Raw genomic sequence first — 22,716 nt, forward strand, 5'->3', positions numbered from 1 at the left:
GGGTCATCCAGATGGCTTTCCTCCTACACTGAGATTTAGTAGTCTCATTTGCTTTAGCTTAGTTTTGAGTTTGGGGGGCGGGGGGGGAAAACAAAAGAAAAAATGATGTACATTTGGAAAGGCCTAGTATTTAATACGATAGTAAAAATTACTAAAGTGAAGCCACCACAGTAAATGGAAAATTTGTTACTGATTTCAGTATTTACAAGGTCAAAGCCCGTATGTGTTACCCATAATTGTTTATTTCAGTCTCTTTCTGAAACTCTTTCCTTTCATAACTTTATTGCTAACTAACTTTACCATCCTGCTGCACCTTGGGGTCACAGGGCAGCATACTCATATTCATATCTGAAAGCTAGTAAGAAGAGCTGCATAAGGGAAAAGGTAAATATGAATTCAAAGTATCACCATACATGCAAAAGCAAATCTAGAGTGTCCAAGTCAAGTGACAAGGCCACAAGTAGCTCCTGTGTTAGGGGAAAACCCACACAATTAAGTACAGCAGCTGTAGGCTACTCTTTTCTGAAAAGCCCTGCATGAGCACCCAGGGAAAGCATTTATTGCCTTTAGTTCATGAAGAATTTAGCTGCACAGGATACACAAGGCAGGATGCCCCAATGTCTCTGCTTGCACTGTGAGCTCTTCTTCTGGTTTGTTTCCTGCAGGGATTGTCTTAGTTGTGACCATCAAACCTGGAGTGCCTCAAACAGCAAATGAGATTGACAGAGTTGGCAGCACCCCAGAAGTCAGTACTGTTGATGCCATGTTGGATCTGATCAGGTGAAATATTCTTTTATAGTTTGTATACCCTTGTTGCAGAAGTCCAAACTAATAAAAGTTCTGATGGGTAATAAAAAAAAATGCTTTCTAATGTTGTTTGCGTGCATAATGATGGTATAACTTGTATTCTAACAGGTTAGACATTGCAGTATATATTCAAAGCATTTTGTTAAAAAAAAAAATCTCTTTAGACTAGATTTTAGATTTTGGTTAATAAACCAGTGGCAACAAAAAAAATCCCTCTTTCGCAGAAACTGATATGGACGATTTACTATTTTGAAGAAAATACACAGAAAGGATCAAGTGGTTGATGGGTTACTGACTGGCAGCCTCAGTGTCATCCAGCACAGACAGCCACCTGAAATTGTGATGTTAGGTTGCTCATCCTCAAAGCAGGAAGCAGAGTGACATACACACCATGCAAAGTTTTCTTAGGGTTCCACAATCAACAGTTTTGCTGCATTATCAGTATCTGAGGCAACCTAGGTCATTCCACATCAGCATCTTGGGAGATGATACAAGTAAAGTGGTTGGAGGGAAACCCTTAAAAAAGTTTGCAGAAGATTGAGCTGGTTTTCAAAACTAATCTGTTTTAAGAATTAGAAAATCCACAGAAAAGGCTGCATTTCCATTAGTGCCGAAATAGTTCCAACAAAAACGTTTCTGTGGATTATTTTTTCTACCAGCTGCAATTAGTCTCTGTTCTGTGTCACTGTTTTCTTTTTTGTAGAATTCTTACAAATCTGCCATGTAAGAATCAACTGTCACATATTTAAAATTGGCTTTCTCAGCAATTTTTGATTCAGGAAATATGACTGGCATTTGCAGATACAACTCCAGATACACAGTTCTCTGACATTTGTGAAATATACACATGCATATATACACATACAGAAACACAGAGTTGTTTAGGTTGGAAAAGACCTTTGAGATCATCAGGTTAACCTAGCACTGCCATGTCCACCACTAAATCATATGCCTCAGTACCACATCTATACATGTTTTAACTACTTCCAGGGAGGGTGACACAAACAGTTCCCAGAGCAGCCTGTTCCAATGTATATATCTGCCGTGAAAAAGTCACTGTCCTATTTAATAGCAAATGCCTCTGCTGTCATCTGGGCATCTCTTTCCTAGCACACATCAAGGTAGACATCTTTGAGAATAACTCCATTTCTCTGAGGCTTGTATGTGAAATAACCAGTTAACACTCCTTAACCCCCGAGCCCCATGTTCAACAATCCACACCTCTTCCTGGCCTCTGTCCCCTCCTACCTGTGCATGACTAGAAGGGCAGCACCTTCAAAGGTTCATGTCATTCCTCATGGTCACTTCCCAAGGAGTCAGTGAGGAGAGCCATCCAGTCAGCTGCCTTATAAAACATAATGCAGTCTGTTACCAGTACCTTCTACATGAACACTTGCTTCCACAGGCTCACAGGTTGATGTAGTTCCTTGCACAAGAAATTACTCCTATAGTACAAAGTGGTGTGAGTTGTGACTCAGAGTAGTTTGGAGTTTTGCTCAACCCCTTTTAAACAAATATAAGTCTGTAAATTATGAGTTTCAGATCTGAAACTGTCTTTTGAAGGAATTATATTAACTTTTCCACTTAGTTAAATTCGTCAGTTTCAAGATTCAGATCCAGGCAGTCTTGTAAAGATTAAGGAATATTCCAGGTTTATAAAAATAATTCTTACCTTTGAAGAAATTTTGCTTTAAAAACTTGAAAAAATAAGATAGAACTTTGTGAAAGATTTAGAAGGGAGATAAAGTCTTCTGCTTCATTATATAAACTGCCTTTTTCTGCAGTGGAGTGGATATTCAATGAATACCTAATTATTGCTTTTTTCTGCAGTTGTTTGAATCTGAAGTTGGTGGTTAAAAACGAGGCACACAACTGGATTGCAGTGCTTCTGATCTAATTTGCTGTTTTTTCAGTGTGTGAAAATGGTTCTTGACACATGGGAATCTTCCATCAACCAAGATTAATTTCAGAATTCAAAACTACAATAGACACCAAATTCTTCCAGCACAGCCATTTATAAGAGGTTTGGGTGGGTTTTTTCTACCTGTATTTGACAAATCCTATGAAAATGGTGCATCCTGAATTCCTCTTGCAAATCAAAGAATCATACAATAATGGAAAGGTTTGGTTGGAAGGGACCTCAAAGATCAACTAGTTCCAACCCTGCTGCCACAGGCAAGGACACCACCAGGTTGCCCAAAGCCCCATCCAATCAGGCCTGGCACAGTTAAGGGAGAGGCATCCACAACTTCTCTGAGCAGCCTTTGCCAGGGCCTCACTGCCCTCATAGTGAAGAATTTATTCCTAATACCTAATCTAAATCCACCCTCCTTCATTTTATAGTCATTCCCCCTTGTCATTCTCTGCCCTTGTAAGCAGCCCCTCTCAGCTTTTCCTCTCTTTAGGGGGCCTTACGAAGGCTGCAGTAAGGTCTCCCAAGACCCTTCTTTTCTCCAGGCTGAACAAGCCCAGCGCTCAGCTTGTCTTTATTGGAGAGGTGCTCCAGCCTTATAGTCACCTTCATGCCCCTCCTCTTGACTCACCAACCATCCCATGATGCGGATCATAGAGCTGGATGCAGAACTCCAGGAGCACAGTAGAGGAGAAGAGTCATCTCCCTTGACCTGCCAGTCACGCTTCTTTTGATGCAGCCTAGGATACAGTTGGCTTTCTGGGTCACGAGCATCCATTGCCAGCAGATGTTGAGCTTCTCTTCCACCAACACACCCAAGTCCTTCTCAGGGCTGCTCTCAATCCATTCTCTGCCCAGTCTGTAGTTGTGCTTAGGATTGCACTGACCCAGGTGCAGGACCTTGCTGAACTGCCAGCACTTTGCATGGGTCCACCTCTCCAGCCTGTCAAGGTCCCCTCTGGATGTTATCCCTTCCCTCCCGCCTGTTGACAGCACAACATAGCACAGTGCTGTCAGCAAACTTGCTGATGGTGCACTCAGTCTCACTGTCCATGTTTCTGATGCAGATGTTCAACAGTGCAAGTCCTGAGGAACTCCACTTGTCACTAGTCTCCATTTGGGCGTTGAGACATTGACCAGAACTCTCTTCAGTGCAACCACTCAGCCAGTTCCTTATCCACAGAGTGGTCCATCTGTCGAATCCATGTCTCTAACTTGAGACCAGAATGGTGTGCAGGACAGTGTCACATGCTTTGCACAAGTCGAAGAAGGTGACATCAGTTATTCTTCCCCAATACACCAGTGTTGTAACACTGTTGTAGAAGGCCAACTCATTTGTCAAGGATGAGTCGCCCGTATTGAAGCCATGCTGGCTGTCACCAATAACCTCTTTATTTTCCATGTGCCTAAGCTTAGTTTCCAGAAGAATTTGGTCCATTGCATTGCTGAGCACAGAGGTGAGACTGACTGGCCTGTAATTCCCCAGGTCTTCCTTTTTTCCCTTCTTACAAATTGGGGTTCTGTTTCCCCTTTCCTGGTCAGTGGGAACTTCACTGCACTACCATGGCTTCTCAAATATGATGGAGAGTGGCTTAGCCACTTCATCTACCTGTTCCTTCAGGACCCATTGGCGCATCTTGTGAGCCCCCATGGATTTGTGCACCTTCAGGTTCGTTAGATGGTCTTGAACCTGATCTTCTGTTCCAGCATGTGGGTCCTCATTCTCCCAGTCCCTTCCTTTGCCTTCTGTGACTTGGGCAGTGTGGCTGCAGCACTTGTTGGTGAAGACTGAGGCAAAAAAGTAGTCGATTACCTCAGTCTTCTCCATATCCTGAGTAACCAGGTCTCCTATTTCCTTCTGGAGAAGGACCATTTTTTCCTTTGTCTTTTGTCACTGACATACCTACAGGGGCTTTTCTTACTGTCTTTGACCTCCCTGGCCAGACATAATTCTATTGGGGGTTTAGCTTTCCTAACCTGATCGCTGGCTGCTCAGACACTTTCTCTGTATTCCTCCCAGGCTCCCTGCCTTTGCTTCCACCTTCAGTAGGCTTCCCTTTTGTGTTTGAGTTTGCCCAGAAGCTCCTTGTTCATCTGTACAGGCCTCCAGGTGCTTTTGCCTGGCTTTTTTTTTTTGTTGGGATGCATCACCCCTGAGCTTTAGGGAGGTGATCCTTGAATACTAACCAGCTTTCTTGACGCCCCCCCCCTTTTTCCTCCAGGGCTTTGTCCCATGGGACTTAACCAAGAAGATCCCTGAAGAAACCAGTGTCTGGTCTCCTGAAATCTAGGGTAGAGAGCTGGGTGGAGATCATCAGGGAAGAAAACCACTAGGTTTAGTAGTTTACCATGTCAACTACTGAGAAATAAGCCTGAAATTTCCACAGTAGGAAAGAGCCAACTGATCTTTGGGAGTCCTGAACCGTTAATTTCTTTGGATTTTATATCTGATGGTGCTAAATACACTGCTTTCTGGATAAAGGAACACAATGTGATCTGTTTTACAAGCAGCAGATGTTATCATTTTGTTTATATAAACAACTTCTTCTTAGTATAATGTTGAAATGCCTCCACTTTTTCAACAGGAATATGTTCCCAGAAAACCTTGTCCAGGCCTGTTTTCAACAGGTAAGTTTTAACATTCCCCTTTACTACTTTAGTTTTCATTGCTAACCCTGAATTATTCTTGTTTTCTCTCCCAAAAAAAAACCCCAATTCAGTTAAGTATTATTTCTGATTAAGGAGTCCAGGAGTATCTTAATTTTACATTAAAAAAAATATTTTCTTAATGTATCTTGGTTTCATTTCTATTATGATAAACATTCATCTTTTGCAAAAAGATGGTATTTAGGATCTGGGTGCCAAAACCAAGTGACATATAAGAGAAGGGTTTTCCTTTTGGGGCAGAGTTAGATGAGCCATGTCATGAGTGTCTATATCCTAGCTTTTAAAAATTCTCAGTGTCTGATGAAATCTGCATAACTTAGCCCTGACACCAACGTGTTTCACATCTAATGTCCAATGCCAGACCTGATGATCTGTCTTAAGGAAGAGGCAGCCAATTGGTAGAGTCTATTCAGTCATCTTTATCTGTAAATATATCAACTGGTTTTTATGAAGCTCTCTGCTTCCCTTTTTTTGTCCCCGCCAGCAGCTGCCTGGGAGTTTATCTGAGGTTTGTGTGTGAGGTAGTTAACCTTTCCCAGGAAATGATGTTGACTGCCCTGCTGTGCACAGCACTGAATGTATTTATAGTTTATAATATGTCTTCATGGAGTTCTTCTTATATAACTGTCATCTAGCACTAAGGGGGCAGAGGTTCCTTCAGGGATCCTTGACAGAATGATGACAGCACTAAAACATAGTTAACAATTAAATCTTTAATTTCTTAACAGGATATTATGATCAGTATAGCACATACTTTATAATCAGAATAGCCCAGGATTTCTGTAAGCAGAATCAGTGGAGTACAATTTTATAATAGCACCACTTAGCTCATGGTTTCTAATCACCTGGACCCTCTGCAGATTGGGTCAAATCTTAATACATGGCATGCTATATCAACATAACAGTGATAATCTAGACTTGAAAAACATATAAAACAATATGAGTCACTCCCCCAGTCATTAGAGGAAGCAGAAAATGGTGAAGGCATCCCCAGCCACCAAGAATTTATGGGTCTCACTGTCCAGCAGCAGCTCTGTTCCATGTTCCACCTGTGATGGGTTGACCCTAGCTGGAGGCCAGATGGCCACCAAAGTTGCTCTATCAATTCCCGTCCTTGGCTGGACAGGGGAAAGAAAATACAACAAAAAGCTCCTGGGTCAAGGTAAGGACAGGAAGGGATCATTCAGCAATTTCTTTCATGGGCAAAACAGACTCCACAAGGAATAAAACTCACCTAACTTTTTACGCAATCAAAACAGAGTAAAACATCTCCCCTCACCCCTCCCTTCTCTCTGGGCTTAACTTTATTCCCAGTTTCTCTGCCTTGTCCCCCTGAGTAGCTCAGCAGGGCAGGGAATGGGGGTTGTGGTCAGTTCCTCACACATTTCTGCAGCTCCTTCCTCCTCAGGGGGAGGAAGGAGTTCCCCACAGTCTTTACCTGCACCACTGTAGGGTCCCTCTCACAGGAGACAGTCCTCCACCAACTTACCCAATGTGAGTTCTTCCCACGGGCTGCAGTTGTTCACAAGCTGCCCCAGCATGGGTCTTTTCTACAGGGTGCAGACTTTCAGACCCAGACTTCTCCAGACTTGGTTCTCCACAGGGTCACAACTCCTGCCAGACAACCTGCTGTGGCACAGGCTTCTCTCTCCATAGGCTGCAGGTCCTGCCAGGAACTTATTCCAGGGCAGGCTTTGCACAGCGTCCCAGCCTTCTTCAGGTGTCTCCACCTGCTCTGGCATGGGGTTCTTCATGGGCTGCAGGTGGAATCTCTGCTCCCCATCATCTTCCATGGGCTGCAGGGGGACGGACTGCTTCACCAGGGTCTTCTCCATGGGTGGCAGGAGAATCTGCTCTGGTGTCTGGAGCACCTTCACCCCCTCCTTCACTGACCTTGGTGTCTTCAGGGTTTCTCACATCTTCTCACTCCTCTGGCCCCAAAAGAAAACCCAAACTACTGCCACTCAGTTGTTTTTATTTTCCCTTCCTGAGTGTGTTATAACAGAGGTGCTGCCACCATTGATGATGGCCTCAGCCTTGGTCAGCGGTGGCTCCATCTTGGAGCCAGCTGGTATTGGCTCTGTCAGACCTAGGGGAAGCTTCTGGCAGCTTCTCATGGAAGCCACCCCAGAATCTCCCTCCCCTGCCCCTGCTACCAAAAACTTGCCACACAAACCAAAAGCACTCTCTTAGGACTGCTTGGATTTCTGGACAGTGCTCTGGGTGCTATTGTGCTTCCTTGTTCTGTGGCAGGGTCATCATCAACCTGGCTAGCTCAGTCTCTGGAACCTTCAAGTCCAGTAAGGAGGGGAGCAGTCAGCCTGGCACCCAGGAATTTTGCAGCTGGTAGGGAGGGGAATTAAACATCTCTTTGGTTCATCTGTTTGGTGCCCAGGACCTTCAGGGCCTGATCATAAGGGGAAAGAGGAGTAGTGTGACCAGATCAGCCACCGAGAATGCTTGTTTGCTTTATATTAACAGCATTAGTCATGCTACAGGCTTTGGTGGTTCTCAGCATATTATCTGTGAATCACTTCTTTGAGCTACAGCAACCGTGGTGGCTCTTGAATCAGGAAATAATGCCTTTGTCCATGTTCGCTACATTCATGTCAGATTGGTTAATTTTGGGCTTATTTTTATTAGGCAAAGGCTATGTCTTTGTCCATTCTCCACTTTCCTTGTGTTTCTGAATAAGTTATTCTATTTTTTTTTGTCTTTTTTTTTTTAATTTCCAGTATAAAACGAAACGTGAAAAAGTTGAAGCTACAACTGGTGTGGATAAAAATGGCTCCACGTTTACAGAAGAATCTGTTACAACTGCTACAACAGCAGAGGCTTCAGAGGTGTGACCCTTAGTGTTGTATTCCTCATAATATGTGAAGTGAGGAGAAATAACATGGAATGTATTTGGTTTAGTTGACATGGTTAAGATCTATATTAAACTTTAAGAATGCCAAACGACTACACTGGTAATTGAGCAGTCCAAAAATAATATTGATAGTAATAACAGTAATTAATACACTCCATTAAATGTATATGCCAATGAATTGTCAATCTCTTGAGAAATTAAACAGTCGTAGGGGAAAGGCTAGATGTAGATCAGAACAAGGTATCTGAGCAGCAGTGATATAACCGAAAGCAGTGAAGGAAGAAAGGAATGGAAAATCATAACGGTTTATTTAAAGGGAAAGCAAAACAATAGAAGGCATTTTAAAATTTTTATTATTCTAAAAAAAGTGTAAATAGACAAAGTGAAGATGCTTAACAAGCTTCTGATTAAAGGTGTGGAAAGCTTATGGGAGTTTATAGTCTATAAAGCCTAGACTTACATTGGAGGAGAAGGGGAAAGGGATTGATAGAATATGAACATGAAACTATGAACAGTACCAGATCGATAAGCATTTTATTATACTCCTTCCAAATTTCATCTCATAGTAGTGAGACCATGGGAACATGAGCTGTACGAAAAGACACGATCTAAATTATGAAGCAGATGTAGTAAACAATTGTACTCTTCCCTTCCTGTGTTCATACTGCAGAAACACAGAGGAATGTGAGAATACCTAGCTATTTAGCAGGATTTTTATGTTACGTGCATCCACAATTTATCTGCTGTAAATTAGGCAATCTCACTGATTTCAGCTAAACAATTTTAAATTTGGTGCAAAATTGGACATGTCTTAGTTCTTATGCAAGGAACTGTTTATCTTAAATCCAGACACAAACCCTTGAGTTGCAGAATCCACAAGGATTCTATATCAGAACACAACAGGGAGTAAAACTTGGCTATATTGAAAGCATGACTGTGGATACCTAGAGCCTGCCATATTCTGTGCCAGAAGCGTATAGAAAGGGCAACATAAATTAAGGGTGCTTGGTTCCCTGCTATGGTTTGAACAGATCCTTGCATAGCTTTAAAAAACAGAGCTTTCAAAGATAATGTAGTTCTGTCTTAATTCCTGAACTTGCACATTTGGCACTGCCAGAAAGCGAGTAAAATGACTGGGTAAGAGCTCCATATATTTTCAAAGACAGATCTAAATGTGCCTTTAATGAATTCAGTGTTTTCTGAAAGTAACTTTTTACTCTTGAATCCGTAGAACAAAACTCAAGAATACAAAATCGTGGGCATGTATTCCGATGGCATCAACGTGCTGGGGTTGATTGTGTTTTGTCTTGTTTTTGGAATGGTTATTGGGAAAATGGGAGAGAAAGGACAAGTGTTGGTGGATTTTTTCAATGCTCTGAACGAAGCGACGATGAGAATAGTTCAGATAATTATGTGGTAAGTCCAAGGACATACTGGCATTTTCTAATGGCTTATTTAAGTGGATTTTTGTTACTGAAGAGGTAAGAGCAGACTCATACTTCATGTTTGCTTTTGTATAGTGCTTGACAGTGTACAACTCTAAAAGAAAGGCTGGTAAAAAGTTCCCTTTCTATGGGAGTTTATTCTTTTGAGGAAACCAGAGACAGGGATTCTACATAATATATACTAAAAAAACGGTCCTATTGGTACACCTGAGTTTTTCAGACACTCTTGCTAGTGGTTTTTTGTCAAACCAGTGCAGCTGCAGTAGTGATTTGAGGATTGTAGAAGCATTACCACCCACATGCCTGTCTCAGTCTTGAACACTATGCTCAGATAGCCATTTTGTTAATAGAATAGTTGACCTTGGAGCTAAGGTCCTTTAGAATATAAATTAATATACATGCTACAGCACAGAAGAAAGTCCAAAATGGTATGCAAAATCCAATTTAGCGTCTTTTACCTTCTGCTAATAGGTTTTGTGAGACAACGTTCTCACAATGTTACCTCATAATATTCTCAGACAGAGAAAACAAAAATGTAGCAATTTGTGTTTGGTTAGACTTGACAGCTATTCACAGAGCTTTTGTCCATGCAGATGACAGTTACAGGACTGGAACTGTAAGCACACAGTGTTAGATCCTACATGTGGAGTGCCTTGTGCTGTTTACATGTTCCAGACAGTAGCTTATCAGCTCTGACCCTTCCATGGATTCCTCTTCCATCCCAGCACGGTGAGATGCCTGTGAAGCAGTAGAACTGTGCAGGGTTTAGTTGCACAGTTCTTGCTGCCTTTAAAGAAAGGCTGAATAGTTTCTACAACTTGTCCTCTGCCTGGCAGCTGTTTCAGTCCCTGGCTGAGTTAGAGCCCCATAAAATAGGCTTCCACACTCTGCAGCCAATTACCACTAATGAGACCTGAGAGTTAGTACATGCCACAGAGAGGGGATCTTACACATGAGCTGACTGTCCGTTGTCCTGTGTGTGCCTGATGTTGTGGCTACAGGTTCCGTGTGTTAATGCAGGTGTGGGAGCTGTGGCACTGCAGAAGTGTGATGCTGGCCCTGTGAGGAATTAGTTCTGCTTTCACCAAGTCCATGGCTCAGAAGGAAATAGGAGTCCTCCCTTTGTGCAGGGACAAGGAACTGTTTTATTTTTGAGACAGCACACATGCGCACATGGTTTATAAATGAACTTTTTAATGGATACATTTTATATATTCACAAATTTATTAATTTATTTATACTACCCAAAGCTCTGAAGAGTCAACTTGCCTCTGTGACAGCCTGCTCTTTGGTACCAAAAAGAATGCAGTGGAGCTGATGGTAGCACAACTGTGATTTTTGCCTTGAATTTTCTATAGGCAGTAGCCCATGCAGCAGTTCATGTTCTGTAACACTTGGACTTGTGTAAGTTCACTGGAGTATGTGGTCTCCTCCATCGAGCAACACCCTGATGACTGCACTAGCCCAACATCCTCAATTCATCCTTACCCTGTGTAGGTGACCCACTGATTACCCCCCAGTGCTGGAGGACTGTAAGCACAGGAGACCTTTCCCATCCGTGTGTGATTGCAGAACGCACAGATTTTGATCTCAGCCCTCCAAGAAAGCTTATGGTGATGCATAAACTTTTGGTGCAGTAAGGCAAAGCCTACACCCCTTCCCAAATTCTGTATATTCTATGGTAGCAGGTCATAAAGTAGTTGTTAGACTCTGCATAGGTTTACATTTACTCTGATTTTCTAGTCTTTTATTCATCACATTTATTGTAGTCCTGCTGCAAGTGAATGAATGCAATTGTATAATAGAATTTTTTTTTTAATTTCAGTTGTGTAATAGAATGTAAAACAACTTCCATCTGTTGTAAAAAGTTGTACTCTACAAGCAGTTATTCTGTGGTGAGCAAATGGTATTTCTTAGAATGCATTTTTAATGGATTTGCTTTTGCTTTCTAGGTACATGCCAATTGGTATCGTGTTTTTAATTGCTGGGAAGATAATAGAAGTTGAGGACTGGGAAATCTTTCGTAAGCTGGGTCTTTATATGGCTACAGTACTAAGTGGGTATGTAATTTCTTAAAGATGAAATTAAATGTGTGGAGTTTTTAGAGCTCAGTTGAACTCAGATATACACACCTCGAGTGCTGTGTGCAGTTTTGGGTGCCACAGCACAAGAGGGACACAGAAACATTGGAGAGTGTCTGGTGAAGGGTCTGGAGGGGGAGTCATGCGAGGAGAGGCTGAAATCCCTTGGCTCGTTCAGCCTGGAGAAGAGGAGGCTGGGGGGAGACCTCTTGGTGGTCTACGGCTTCCTGACGAGGGGGAGCGAAGGGGCAGGCCCCCAGCTCCTCTCTTGGTGACCAGAGATAGAACCCGAGGGAACAGCGTGAAGCTGAGACCGGGCAGGTTTCGGTTGGATGTTAGGAGGAGGTTCTTTACTGACAGGGTGGTCGGGCACTGGAACAGGCTCCCCAGGGAAGGGGTCACAGCCCCAAGCTTGACTGAGTTCAAGAGGCACCTGGACGGTGGCTGGCCCTGTGTGGAGCTGTCATGGTTTTGCCCCCAGCCAGCAGCTGCTCTCTCTGGGGGTTGGGGCAGGGGGAAGGAGGGAGAAGGGAAAAGAAAAACCAAAGAGAAACCTCATGGCTTGGGATAAGGGCAATTTACTGAGATGGGAGGGAGAGAGAAATAACAATAGGACTAGCAAAATAGAAAAAACTAGTGTTACACAATGCAGTTTCTTACTGAACCATACAGCTCAGAGCTGTCCCAAAGCTGGACCATCCCCCAAAAAACGAGTGTCCTGGAGCCATGCATTCCTCTGCCCACCAGCTGCCCTTTATGTTGAGCATGATGTAATTGCTATGGAATATCCTCTTTGCCCAATTTGGATCACCTGTCTCAGGTTTGTCCCTTCCCAGCTTCCTGGGCGGCCCCCACCTTCTCTCTAGCAGGGCAGTGTGAACAACTGAAAAGTCACTGACCTGCTTGGCAACAACTAAAGCCACCAGTGAGTTGTCAGCACTGCTGTCACCCCACCTCCCAAACACAGCCCTTCACCAGCTGCTGGAAAGAAAGTTAACTCCATTCTAGCCAAAACCTGGACAGGAGCCAGGAGTTGGACTCGGTGATCCTTATGGGTCCCTTCCAACTCAGGGTATTCTGTGATTGTATGATTCTATGAACATCCAGCCTTTTCTAGATCAGAGATGAAAATTGCATGAGGATGTACAAGGAAGTTTTGAATGCAGTCTTTGTTGAATGCATGCTTTGTTCTAAAAAGTCACTGTTTTGCATTCTAAAAAAACTGCCAGAGGCAAAAAGCAGTCTGTTCTTGTATTCACTATTTCATCTTCTCAGCTTGCTGCTGAAACAGATAATATAATTGTGTTTTAAAGAGCAGTAATTCTTCTGTGAGATACCAGAAGAAGCTTTAAAAGGGTGGGGTTATGAATTAGGCTTATTGGGGGTCACTAGCCAACTGAAAATACAAAAATGTCTGGATTAAGTTGGGAACCTCCATGGGACCTGTGGGCCCAAGGCCTGCCAGCATAGGCCCACCTCCACTGCTCCATACAAAGGCGTCATAAGTGCAGCGCACAGTAAGTGATGGCAAAGAGGGACCCGATCCCTTCCCACCCCAGTGCAGAGCAGGCAGCTGACATGGAGAGAAGCCCCACTGCTCGTTAGTTACTTCCTCAAAGCAAAGGCAGAAAGTGAAGCTGCAAAAGCAGCAGTTGGTATCTAAGGTGGTAACTTAGCCAAGCGTCAAACCATTTTTTCCATTCATTTTCTACACCCTGGGCTATGTAAAACAGTCTAGGGTGGAGGAGTTCACCCCTGCACAATGTGGAGCCTTGCAGATGTGGAGTTTTTGAAGGGGCAACTTAACTGCTCCAAGTGATACAGATTAAAGTACTAGATCATTATATATCTCTTAAGACTATACTACAAAGAACCCTTTTGATAGATAAATGGATACTACAGTCCCAGTAAGTTGAATGCATTTGAATTTCTATTTCCAGTTCAGTGAAGCATAACTTCTAGGCTGTCTTGGTTCACTGCCTTAGCATCCACTCCTATAATTCCTTCAGTATACTAAGGATTTATTCATGTTTTGTCTGGAAGATAGATCCATAGTTGTTCCAGAGCTTCTACCCCCTCACTTTAAGCATACACATGCTATTCTTCAAATGTCATTCACATGATTTCTGACGACCAAGCATAGAGAAGGGTAATATATTAGTCCTAAATGCAAACCTCTATAAATAGTGAAGAATAATCTCTTTTTTTCCCCCATTAATCTTTGCTAGGTAAGATATTTATTTCAAAGTTGTTTTGTTTTATGCATAAGTCAGTATGTTTGAACTAGCTGTTCAAAAATAATTTGATATGACTTTCTAAGTAAAAATTACAGCTCCAGAAATAGCACTGAATCATGACTTCTTCAAAATGTTACAGAGATGAGTGCAAGTTATGTTTTTCTAATACATAATGCAGTATTTTGTGAGTTTCTATTTAGACTTGGTAAAGAAATCAGATTTTTAAAGGATACAAAAATAGATGTTTACCAAGAGACTGTAAATCAAGAGACTAATATTTTCTATATAAATTATAAATGAGACCATGACCACCAGTTAGGTAGAAGTCATTTATCTAATGACACTGTATAACTTGTGCAGGTTTTCTGTTACTAGCTGAAATTAACTCAGAGGGGAATATTTTGAATAGATTATTACTGCCCTTTGACTTCAGTTTCAGATCAGGTAGCAAGTTTCACGACTGTGGCAGCATATGTTCCTTAAAATGTGCATGAAGACACAACACCATCTCCAGAGTACTTTGATTGCAAAGTAAACTGCCACCAAGTGTAGTCCTCTGTGTAGTTTGTAACCATGGGCTTGACAGGCACAGTAATTTTAAGTGGGTTCCCCAGTGCCATCAAAAAGTTTGTGTATAGTAAAGGTGCCCACCTTTACATCCTTGGAGAGAAGAAGTCTCTGCTCTACCTATCTCCCTTGCACATGCCATGATTTCCCCTGATGGCTGCTGCAGTAGGTGTCTGCAGCATTCCTGTCTCTTATGAGATGGCCTGCTGTGGGTGATATTCAGAGTGTTGTGGAGGAGGGCTCACAGCTGCATATTCTCTGCAAAACTGACCATCACAGAGCATTTTGGAATCAGATCACAGAAGCAAAGATAACCATGTACACACAGTTATAGGCTGCCTGGAAAAGGTGCTGCTTGTACATTTTCCAGCCGGCAAGAATACCCTTCCTCCCACCCTGGCAACAGCAGTTGTGCTCTTTCTTTGTTTTGGTTTCTTAAACACTGCTGTTCACACCATCTTTTGGGTTTTCATCCTTATTTGCTTCACCTTGTCTGTCTGCAGTGTGTTCTCTTCATCAGCATCTTCTGTAGCTTTCTATCGTTCCCCTTTAGCTCCATCCTGAGAATTACAGGTTATCTTCAACATGTTTCTTGTGTTCCCTACCAAGAAAAATGTGCAAGAGCATGAGGGCTGGTGTGTCCTATCCTCCTCTTCCTTTCCTTTATCTTCCCTCTCCAGATCATCTTCTAGCTCACCTTCTCCCCAGCTTTATTATTCATGACCTTTCACATTCTCAGCCCTACCAACCCTCACCCCCATTCTTTGCAACACATTTCAGTCTCTGGGTCTCATACAGGTCACCTGAAGGGAACAAACTTCCCCCAGTGCCTCTCTTCCAGTTGGGAACTAAACATCTTCAACCTCTCACTTTTAGTGGTTGCAGTGTCAGGGTGAAGACATGTTAGTACGTCACTGAGGAAGAAGATTGAAGTAGGAGGCATAATGCAAGTTCCAGAGGATGTATAGCCTGAAGTGGGGAAAAAGGGAAATCTGCAGCAAGCAGAATCTCTCTTGGCTATGCCTTTGTCTCGTTGGAAAGCTGCAAGGCAGCCACTAAAAGAAATGTCAGTTTGGGATTCTGAGGGACAAGATTCTTCCTATCTTCAAATCAAACTATTAGAATTTCTCTTTTCAGTTTCTGATTAGAACCTGAAGGGTACTGATAAGAAAGCTGGTGGGGGACTGTTTGCAAGCAATAGGAGGAGAGGCAGTGGTTTTAAACTAGAGGAGGGTAGGTTTAGATTAGACATCAGGAAGAAGTTACTCACCATGAGGGTTGTGAAACCCAGGCACAGGTTTCCCAGAGTGGTGGTGGAGGCCCCATCCCTGGAGATGTTCACGGTCAGGCCTGGTGGGGGTCTGATCGACCTGAGCTAGTTCACATTTACTGCAGGGCATAAAGGTCCCTTCCAATCTATCATATTCTGTGATTCAGTGATTCTATGATTATGATTTTTGGTATAAAAATTCCTGCTGCTTTCTGTGGGTTGCATTTCATGCATGAAAATAAACATTACCTTGTATCCATTTGATGGAAATCAGTAGTGGCAAAGCTGATAAGCACAAATACTGTGTTTTGGATAATGCCATGTTCATGCAAGCGCAGGTCTAAATTTTTCAAAGTACCTGTTTGGCAGTCTGTATGCTTCTAGAGATAGACATACTTGAAATGTTTACTCCCATCAACTCCCATCCTTTTGTAAAGACACCCAGTGACAGCCATACCATTTTATGTTTTTCTGTATGTTCTGCGGAATTCCTGTTGTTCTCAGGCACCGTTGTGTAAATTGTTAGGTTTCTTTCTAGAGTTCTTCATTGATACATGGATACATATTGTGTGCTGTTATTGGTATGCCTTGTTCACATACAGAATGAAAACTTTAATGCCTGTTGCTTTTAAAAAGACATTTTTTCCAAGGAAACAAGTAGCGTGGTTTTGTGGGTGATTTTTGATGCTGTTGTAGACTTCCATACTGTGGCTGCTGCTCTCCTAATTGCCTGATTTTGGCAGAACAAATGGTACTGAGATTTATCCCTGTCAGCTGCTCTGAAATCATAAAGCACTATTACAACTCAGTAACAGTCACAAGAACATACTGCGAGGACAGAGTAAAAATCCCCACGTCACACATGACAACAGCTCTGGGGTTTATGTTTCCAGTTTATAATGTCTTTTCAGAAGATTTCAAACTGATGTTGCTCTAATTGCTTGGAACCTTGGAACGTAGGAAATACTTCAGAGTCCCTTCTCATGTGTTTCATTTCAAATGTACTCACAGGAGGCTGTTTACCTCTAATCCTAGTGCCCGCAACGCTGTGCATTCAGGTGCATTCTGGATTAGTGCACAGTTTTCAAAATTAATACACAGCTTGAAGGATGGATTTCTCCCTGAGACCCAGACAATTGTCCAGGCAAATAGACCTGATCAGCCCAGTCAAAAGGACAGTTTTATCTTCTATGTGTTCACACACTTAATTCTAAAAATTTATAGTTTCAAAAGACAGTATTCAGCAGTTTATAACATTAAAGATGGTGAGACTATGTATATCTCATTTGTACAGTCTGAAATACCTCGCTACATTATAATTGTGGACTTACACAGTTTTTTGTGAAGTAAGTGTGGATTTTTTTATAGGGTCGTTTTTGACATTTCTGTAGAAAATCTGTCTCTGGCTGGGAACCATATTTACCTTCAATCAAAATGTGTTTTGTAATAAAGGCAATTGAACTTAGGGAAATAATTTGGTTTGTTGTCTCTAGTCTGTGTTGTAAGGATTTGGCAGGAAAGTGGAGTGTTTTAGCGTTATTTCAAACCTCTCTCTGTGTATCAGTTTAAATAATACTTTAAGTTTTCTCATCTTCAGTTTAAAATTATTGCCAATATGTTGGTTAATGCTTGTTCTAGTTTGTAAAGGGAGACAATTAATAATCTCTCCTTTCCAAAAAAAAAAAGTGTAGAACAGCATTAGTCTGTGTATTTTTTAAGACAGTATGCTCTCCAAATACTGAACATAGGTGTCACTAAAGTCACCGTTAGTGTTTCGTAAGTGTACTTGAGGACAGGGCTGTGTACCTGTTATCAGCATCTCATTAAACCAAGGCAGTGAGATGGATCCATTTGTTTAACTAGACCATTTTATCTTGCAGACTTGCAATCCATTCCACTATAATTCTGCCACTGATCTACTTAATCATAGTAAGGAAAAACCCTTTTCGGTTTGCCATGGGGATGGCGCAGGCACTTCTGACAGCCCTCATGATTTCTTCCAGGTAAACACAGGAAACATTAATTTTCTGTAATGTTCCGAGTAGTAATTGCATTGCTCCTGCTCTGATTTTGTTGCTGCTTTGTCGTATACCCTGATTTCACCCGGACAGTTCTCAAGCCCCTGGAGGCTGAAGTATTATCTTCATCATCATCCCTGCAGTACTCAGAGGGGCACTATAGATTGCACTGACCTCACGCCGTACAAGAGCCTGCCCTGCCGGGGGGAGACATTCGGTTCATTAGTCACAGCCATTCAGGTCATTAGTCACAGACGTGGTATAATTTAGGCTGTTGCACTGTTTCTGTGACTACCTCCTTCATGATGGTTTTGCCACGTAACTTTGAGGATAACTAAGACTCTGTTAATTCTTCCCGTAATTAGAGGGCATAACAAAAATTGCTTTCCTTCTTTGTGGTGCAGCCTTCCTGCCTGCCTTAGCTGTCCCTTCCAGTCTTAGAGCATATCAGGCTCTGAGGAGAACGAAAGATGCGGGAAGTGGCGTGCTGCTGCCTGTTCTGACTTCATGTGTTTATCTGTGTGCCAGTTCAGCAACTCTGCCTGTCACCTTTCGCTGCGCGGAGGAGAAGAACTTAATCGACAAACGAATCACCCGGTTCGTGCTGCCAGTTGGAGCTACCATCAACATGGACGGCACCGCTCTCTACGAAGCCGTAGCAGCTGTATTTATTGCACAACTGAATGACTTAGAGCTGGATATTGGCCAAATAGTCACCATTAGGTAAGACTGAAGCCACCACACACGTTTTGCTAGTGGGTTTTTTCTAATGAACAGTGGTACATTAGCATCGGGTGCCCCGTGGTAAATTTTAAACTGTCATTCACCTTACAGGAAGTAACAGAAGCATTCTTACAACTTCTCACTTACCTTAGGCCAACCTCTTGCCTGTGCCACCCAATGAGGAGCTGGAGTGGGTCAAGATATGCAGCTGGTATACAGCATTGTTCTAGAAATGACATTATTCTTCCACTGCAGACACTTCCAAATTCAACTTGGCCTTAACCTGTGATTTGTGCAGTTTGCTTGTTAGTCATGCATTATTGCCTGTTATTCTGCAGAGTAACTGTAACAGGAGCTATATGTGACCTGTCTCATAAACTTGTCACTAGACTTTTGAGTAAATAATATTCAAGAGGAAAACTGGAGCATTTGGGCTTCTTTCTCACAGTGGAATAAGCCTATCTGTGCCAGAAAATAAGAGTTTATGTGAGCAACATGTATTCTGAATGCTGTTTCTGGGCTTTATTTTGGGTTTAGTGTCACGGCTACAGCAGCCAGCATCGGGGCTGCAGGCGTCCCCCAGGCCGGGCTTGTCACCATGGTGATTGTTCTGAGTGCTGTGGGCCTGCCTGCTGAAGATGTGACTCTGATCATTGCAGTTGACTGGCTTCTGTAAGTTTAAGGCACTTGATACTTAATTGTTTTTCCTTTTTTTTAATGTTTACATAAGTTGTGTGGGAACTTGTGGCTCTGAGAAAGAAAGCAACAAAATCATTGCAGGAATTGGACAGAGATTCTTCTCATGACCAGGCTTGTTCAATGTAGAGTTGAATGCAGTAGTGGGTTTAATTCTGGGAGAAGTCCTGCTGCATGGGATGGCAGTGAATAGCCTGACATCCAGAGGTGCTACCAACCTTAAAATAGTGGCCATAGCATTGGTGAACTGTGAGCATGATACTCAGGAAAGACAGATTTGACAGTGCCAAGGAACACGTCTGGACTGACAGGTGTCACCATCTTACACTAAATTCATACACCATTCGTATGAGTCAAATAGAGCCACAAGCAGAACATCTCAGCTGATTTCCATAAGGCAGATAAAATCCCTACACTAGTGAAGAGGTAGTGGAGCACAACATGAACTAAGTGAACACGAGGGGCTGTACATGGGTGATTGCTGCCAGCATGACTTTGATAGGGCCATTTTTCTCTGAGTTTTTTAAAGGCCTGGCCCCCTGGTCAACAAGCACACACATACAAACTCAGGAAGCACTCATGCCTGATCCCAGCCATCTCACCTCAGAGCACATCAAAACCCCTCGGCCTTGTTAAACAGCTCTTTCTGGAGAGAAGTGTTTTGTCCAGAAATCTTTTCTGTTCAGCTTACACTGTCACATTTCTCTGCTACTTTTGCAAAAGCCCAAAGCATTACAGGGTTATCTTCCGGAGTTCAGAAGGGAATCAGCACGCAGTTTGGTCCCATGATTCACTAGGAAAGAGTAACAAGATTCACAAAGAGTATAACTTGGTTTAGTAATTCAGCACTCAGACCAAAGTTTGTTCACCTGAAGTAACTCAGCATGGATGATATTTCATTGGGATCCATGTAGAGATCTTAATCATTTCATAGTCTCTGCATGTCTTCTTAGGCTGACATTTAGACCAAAGGTAAATGCATTCCTGTTCCTCCCCCACCCTTTCAATCATGTTCTTGAAGGATTCCTGGCAGCAACCTATGTATTTCACAGATAGATATATAGATATATATATAATTTATTTGATTATATGACTCAATTTTGCAAGCTGTAGAGAGAAATGCCAGTCCTCAGAAAACTGGGGCTGTTGAACAGATCCAAAAATCAATTCAATTTCTGTATAAGCATAATTGTTCCAAACAAAACGTCTCCAGCCACAAGTACATTCTCCCCATCAGCTATCTGGAAGAGGGTCTGATGGACTTGTTTGCTGTGCTTCACAATCATTTTGTTTTCTCCTTCTCTCTCCTTTGTCTGGTGGACATTTAGTTTTGTTAAGGATGGTAAAGATCAGTACAAACCACTGGCTCACAGCAGGTATCTGGAGAAGAGTCTAAGAACAGAACAAATTTGGATTGGTTCTTTTCCCAAAGTACTCTCATGGCTTTAACAGTTCTCAACAGATTTCTTCATCTTCATGAATTACTTACTTACTGTTTTGGGGATCCATGTAAGCTTTTAGATTTCCACAGGTCCTGAGAAGAGAAATTCCATGGAGACATACTTAATTTGGTTTGTTTTTATCTGCATCCCAATCACTTCATTCAATGCCCTCTAATTCTTTTATGGGAGTGAGAGAGGGACAAAAAGAATAGTAATTACCTAGTTCTCATAGTAATCAGGATTTTATGGATCTGATCTCATGTCCACTTTGAAAGTCCACAATTTGTGTGATTCTTAGGCACAGTATGAATACACAGTAGCTACCTGTTCCATCATGACACCAAGACTGGATGCTGTTTCTGATTCTAATTGATATATTTTTCAAATTAAGGTGTCTTGCTGTGTAAAGCAAATTAAAGATTAATTTCATGTACCGGTGATCATTACCAGTGCATTTTGCACCTCAGCAGATGGAATGCACATCATGACGCCACGTAGATTATTAACACTTTCTCCTTTTGTACTTACTGCCTAAAATGTATTACTTTGCAACCTCCTAGGAGTGGCTCATTAATAATCCTCTTGTTAATTCTGAGCTTACCAAGGTTTTATTACATAGGCTTGAGGAGTTTTCCCATGTTTTTAATAAAGAATAAAAAATCTTGAGAAGTATTATGAAAGGTGAGTTTCCCCTGCTGTTGATTCCCCCACGTGTCACAGTGATCCTGCTGCAATTTGACTTGGAGCCTCTCTCTCCCCCTTTCACTGCCACACATTTCCTCTCCATAGGGAGAACACAGGGGCCCGTTTCAGCAGTGGAGTTCAGCGGGTGTAGTAGATCAGATGCGTGAGGCATGCCAGTTCACTCCACTGTTGGTTTCCATTCCTCTTTGTGAATGTGTCCACCTCAGCTGCTGCACAGAGCCACGTGTTCTGCCACAAAGCCCTGGCAGCCTTGTGTAGCTGAAAATAAAATCAGGGAAGTGTGACCTTCCCCTGACCCTACCTTACTTCCATATCAATTTTCAGACTTTGTTATACTGTGCAGGTTTGTTGCTCCTCCATCAAGTACTGGCAGATTTTTAAGACCTGCAAACCCCATTCCTGTTGGGAGATAAACAAATAGTGCAGAAGTATTGTGGTTTTTTAAGTGACTTGTTGAATACAACTTTGTGCTTCAACCCTGTAACAAAGAGAAGCTAACAGAAGTCAGCCTTTCCCATTTCCAAGGTTTGGGCCAGAATACTGAAGATGCTGGGTAGGCACTCCTCTGGCCAAGGAAATGACTGCTAGATCCCACCGTCTCTCCTCCCAACAAAAGAGAACCAGCTGTATAGTGTACTTCAGGTGCTGAGAAGTAATCCCTACAACACTTTGTAGGGCTGTGCACAGCAGTGTGGTTTCTGCTCTAGAAGACTAGTGATGCAGTTGACTTGCAGTTTTGCACACCCTGTACAAACTAGTTTGTCATGAAAGTGACTCCAGATTCCTTCAAATACACATGGGGGAAATTCTCCTTCTTGTTCTACAAGATTTATCCCAAATCTGCATGGGGAGAAACACAGCTCTGCATTTGCTAGAATAACTTACTTTTTTAGTAAAAGGATTTTGTAACTAACTTACAGAATTACTTGTCTGACAATGGTTTTATTCCATAGGGATCGATTCAGAACAATGGTGAATGTCTTGGGAGATGCCTTCGGTACAGGAATAGTGGAGAAGCTTTCTAAAAAGGAGCTGGAGCAGATGGATGTCACCTCTGAAGTCAACATAGTCAATCCTTTTGCCCTGGAAACAACAATACTTGATAATGATGAAACAGAGACCAAGAAATCGTACATCAATGGCGGCTTTGCGGTAGATAAGTCTGACACCATATCCTTCACGCAGACATCTCAGTTCTAAAGCCAGTAGTTTCAGGTAAAAGGGGAGCACTAAGACATGGCCATATGCAATATCTCAAAAAGCATAAAGGATAATTG

At 42.3% G+C, this 22,716-nt stretch overlaps 1 protein-coding gene across 1 annotated transcript in view; it reads left to right on the forward strand.

Moving 5' to 3' along the window:
• Positions 1 to 22,639, forward strand: part of SLC1A1 (solute carrier family 1 member 1) — a gene marked incomplete at its 3' end in the record, with an annotated part of 54,947 nt that extends 32,308 nt beyond the window's left edge. Inside the window, exons 4-12 of the mRNA XM_084278258.1 lie at positions 666 to 780; positions 5,305 to 5,347; positions 8,122 to 8,229; positions 9,487 to 9,671; positions 11,653 to 11,760; positions 17,736 to 17,858; positions 18,402 to 18,596; positions 19,134 to 19,268; positions 22,393 to 22,639. Coding sequence (XP_084134384.1) covers positions 666 to 780; positions 5,305 to 5,347; positions 8,122 to 8,229; positions 9,487 to 9,671; positions 11,653 to 11,760; positions 17,736 to 17,858; positions 18,402 to 18,596; positions 19,134 to 19,268; positions 22,393 to 22,639 — 1,259 coding nt within the window. The remainder of the gene's footprint in view (positions 1 to 665; positions 781 to 5,304; positions 5,348 to 8,121; positions 8,230 to 9,486; positions 9,672 to 11,652; positions 11,761 to 17,735; positions 17,859 to 18,401; positions 18,597 to 19,133; positions 19,269 to 22,392) is intronic.
• Between the last annotated feature and the right edge of the window lie 77 nt (positions 22,640 to 22,716).

Source organism: Gallinula chloropus (assembly GCF_964237585.1).
Source record: "Gallinula chloropus genome assembly, chromosome: Z".
NCBI lineage: Eukaryota > Metazoa > Chordata > Aves > Gruiformes > Rallidae > Gallinula > Gallinula chloropus.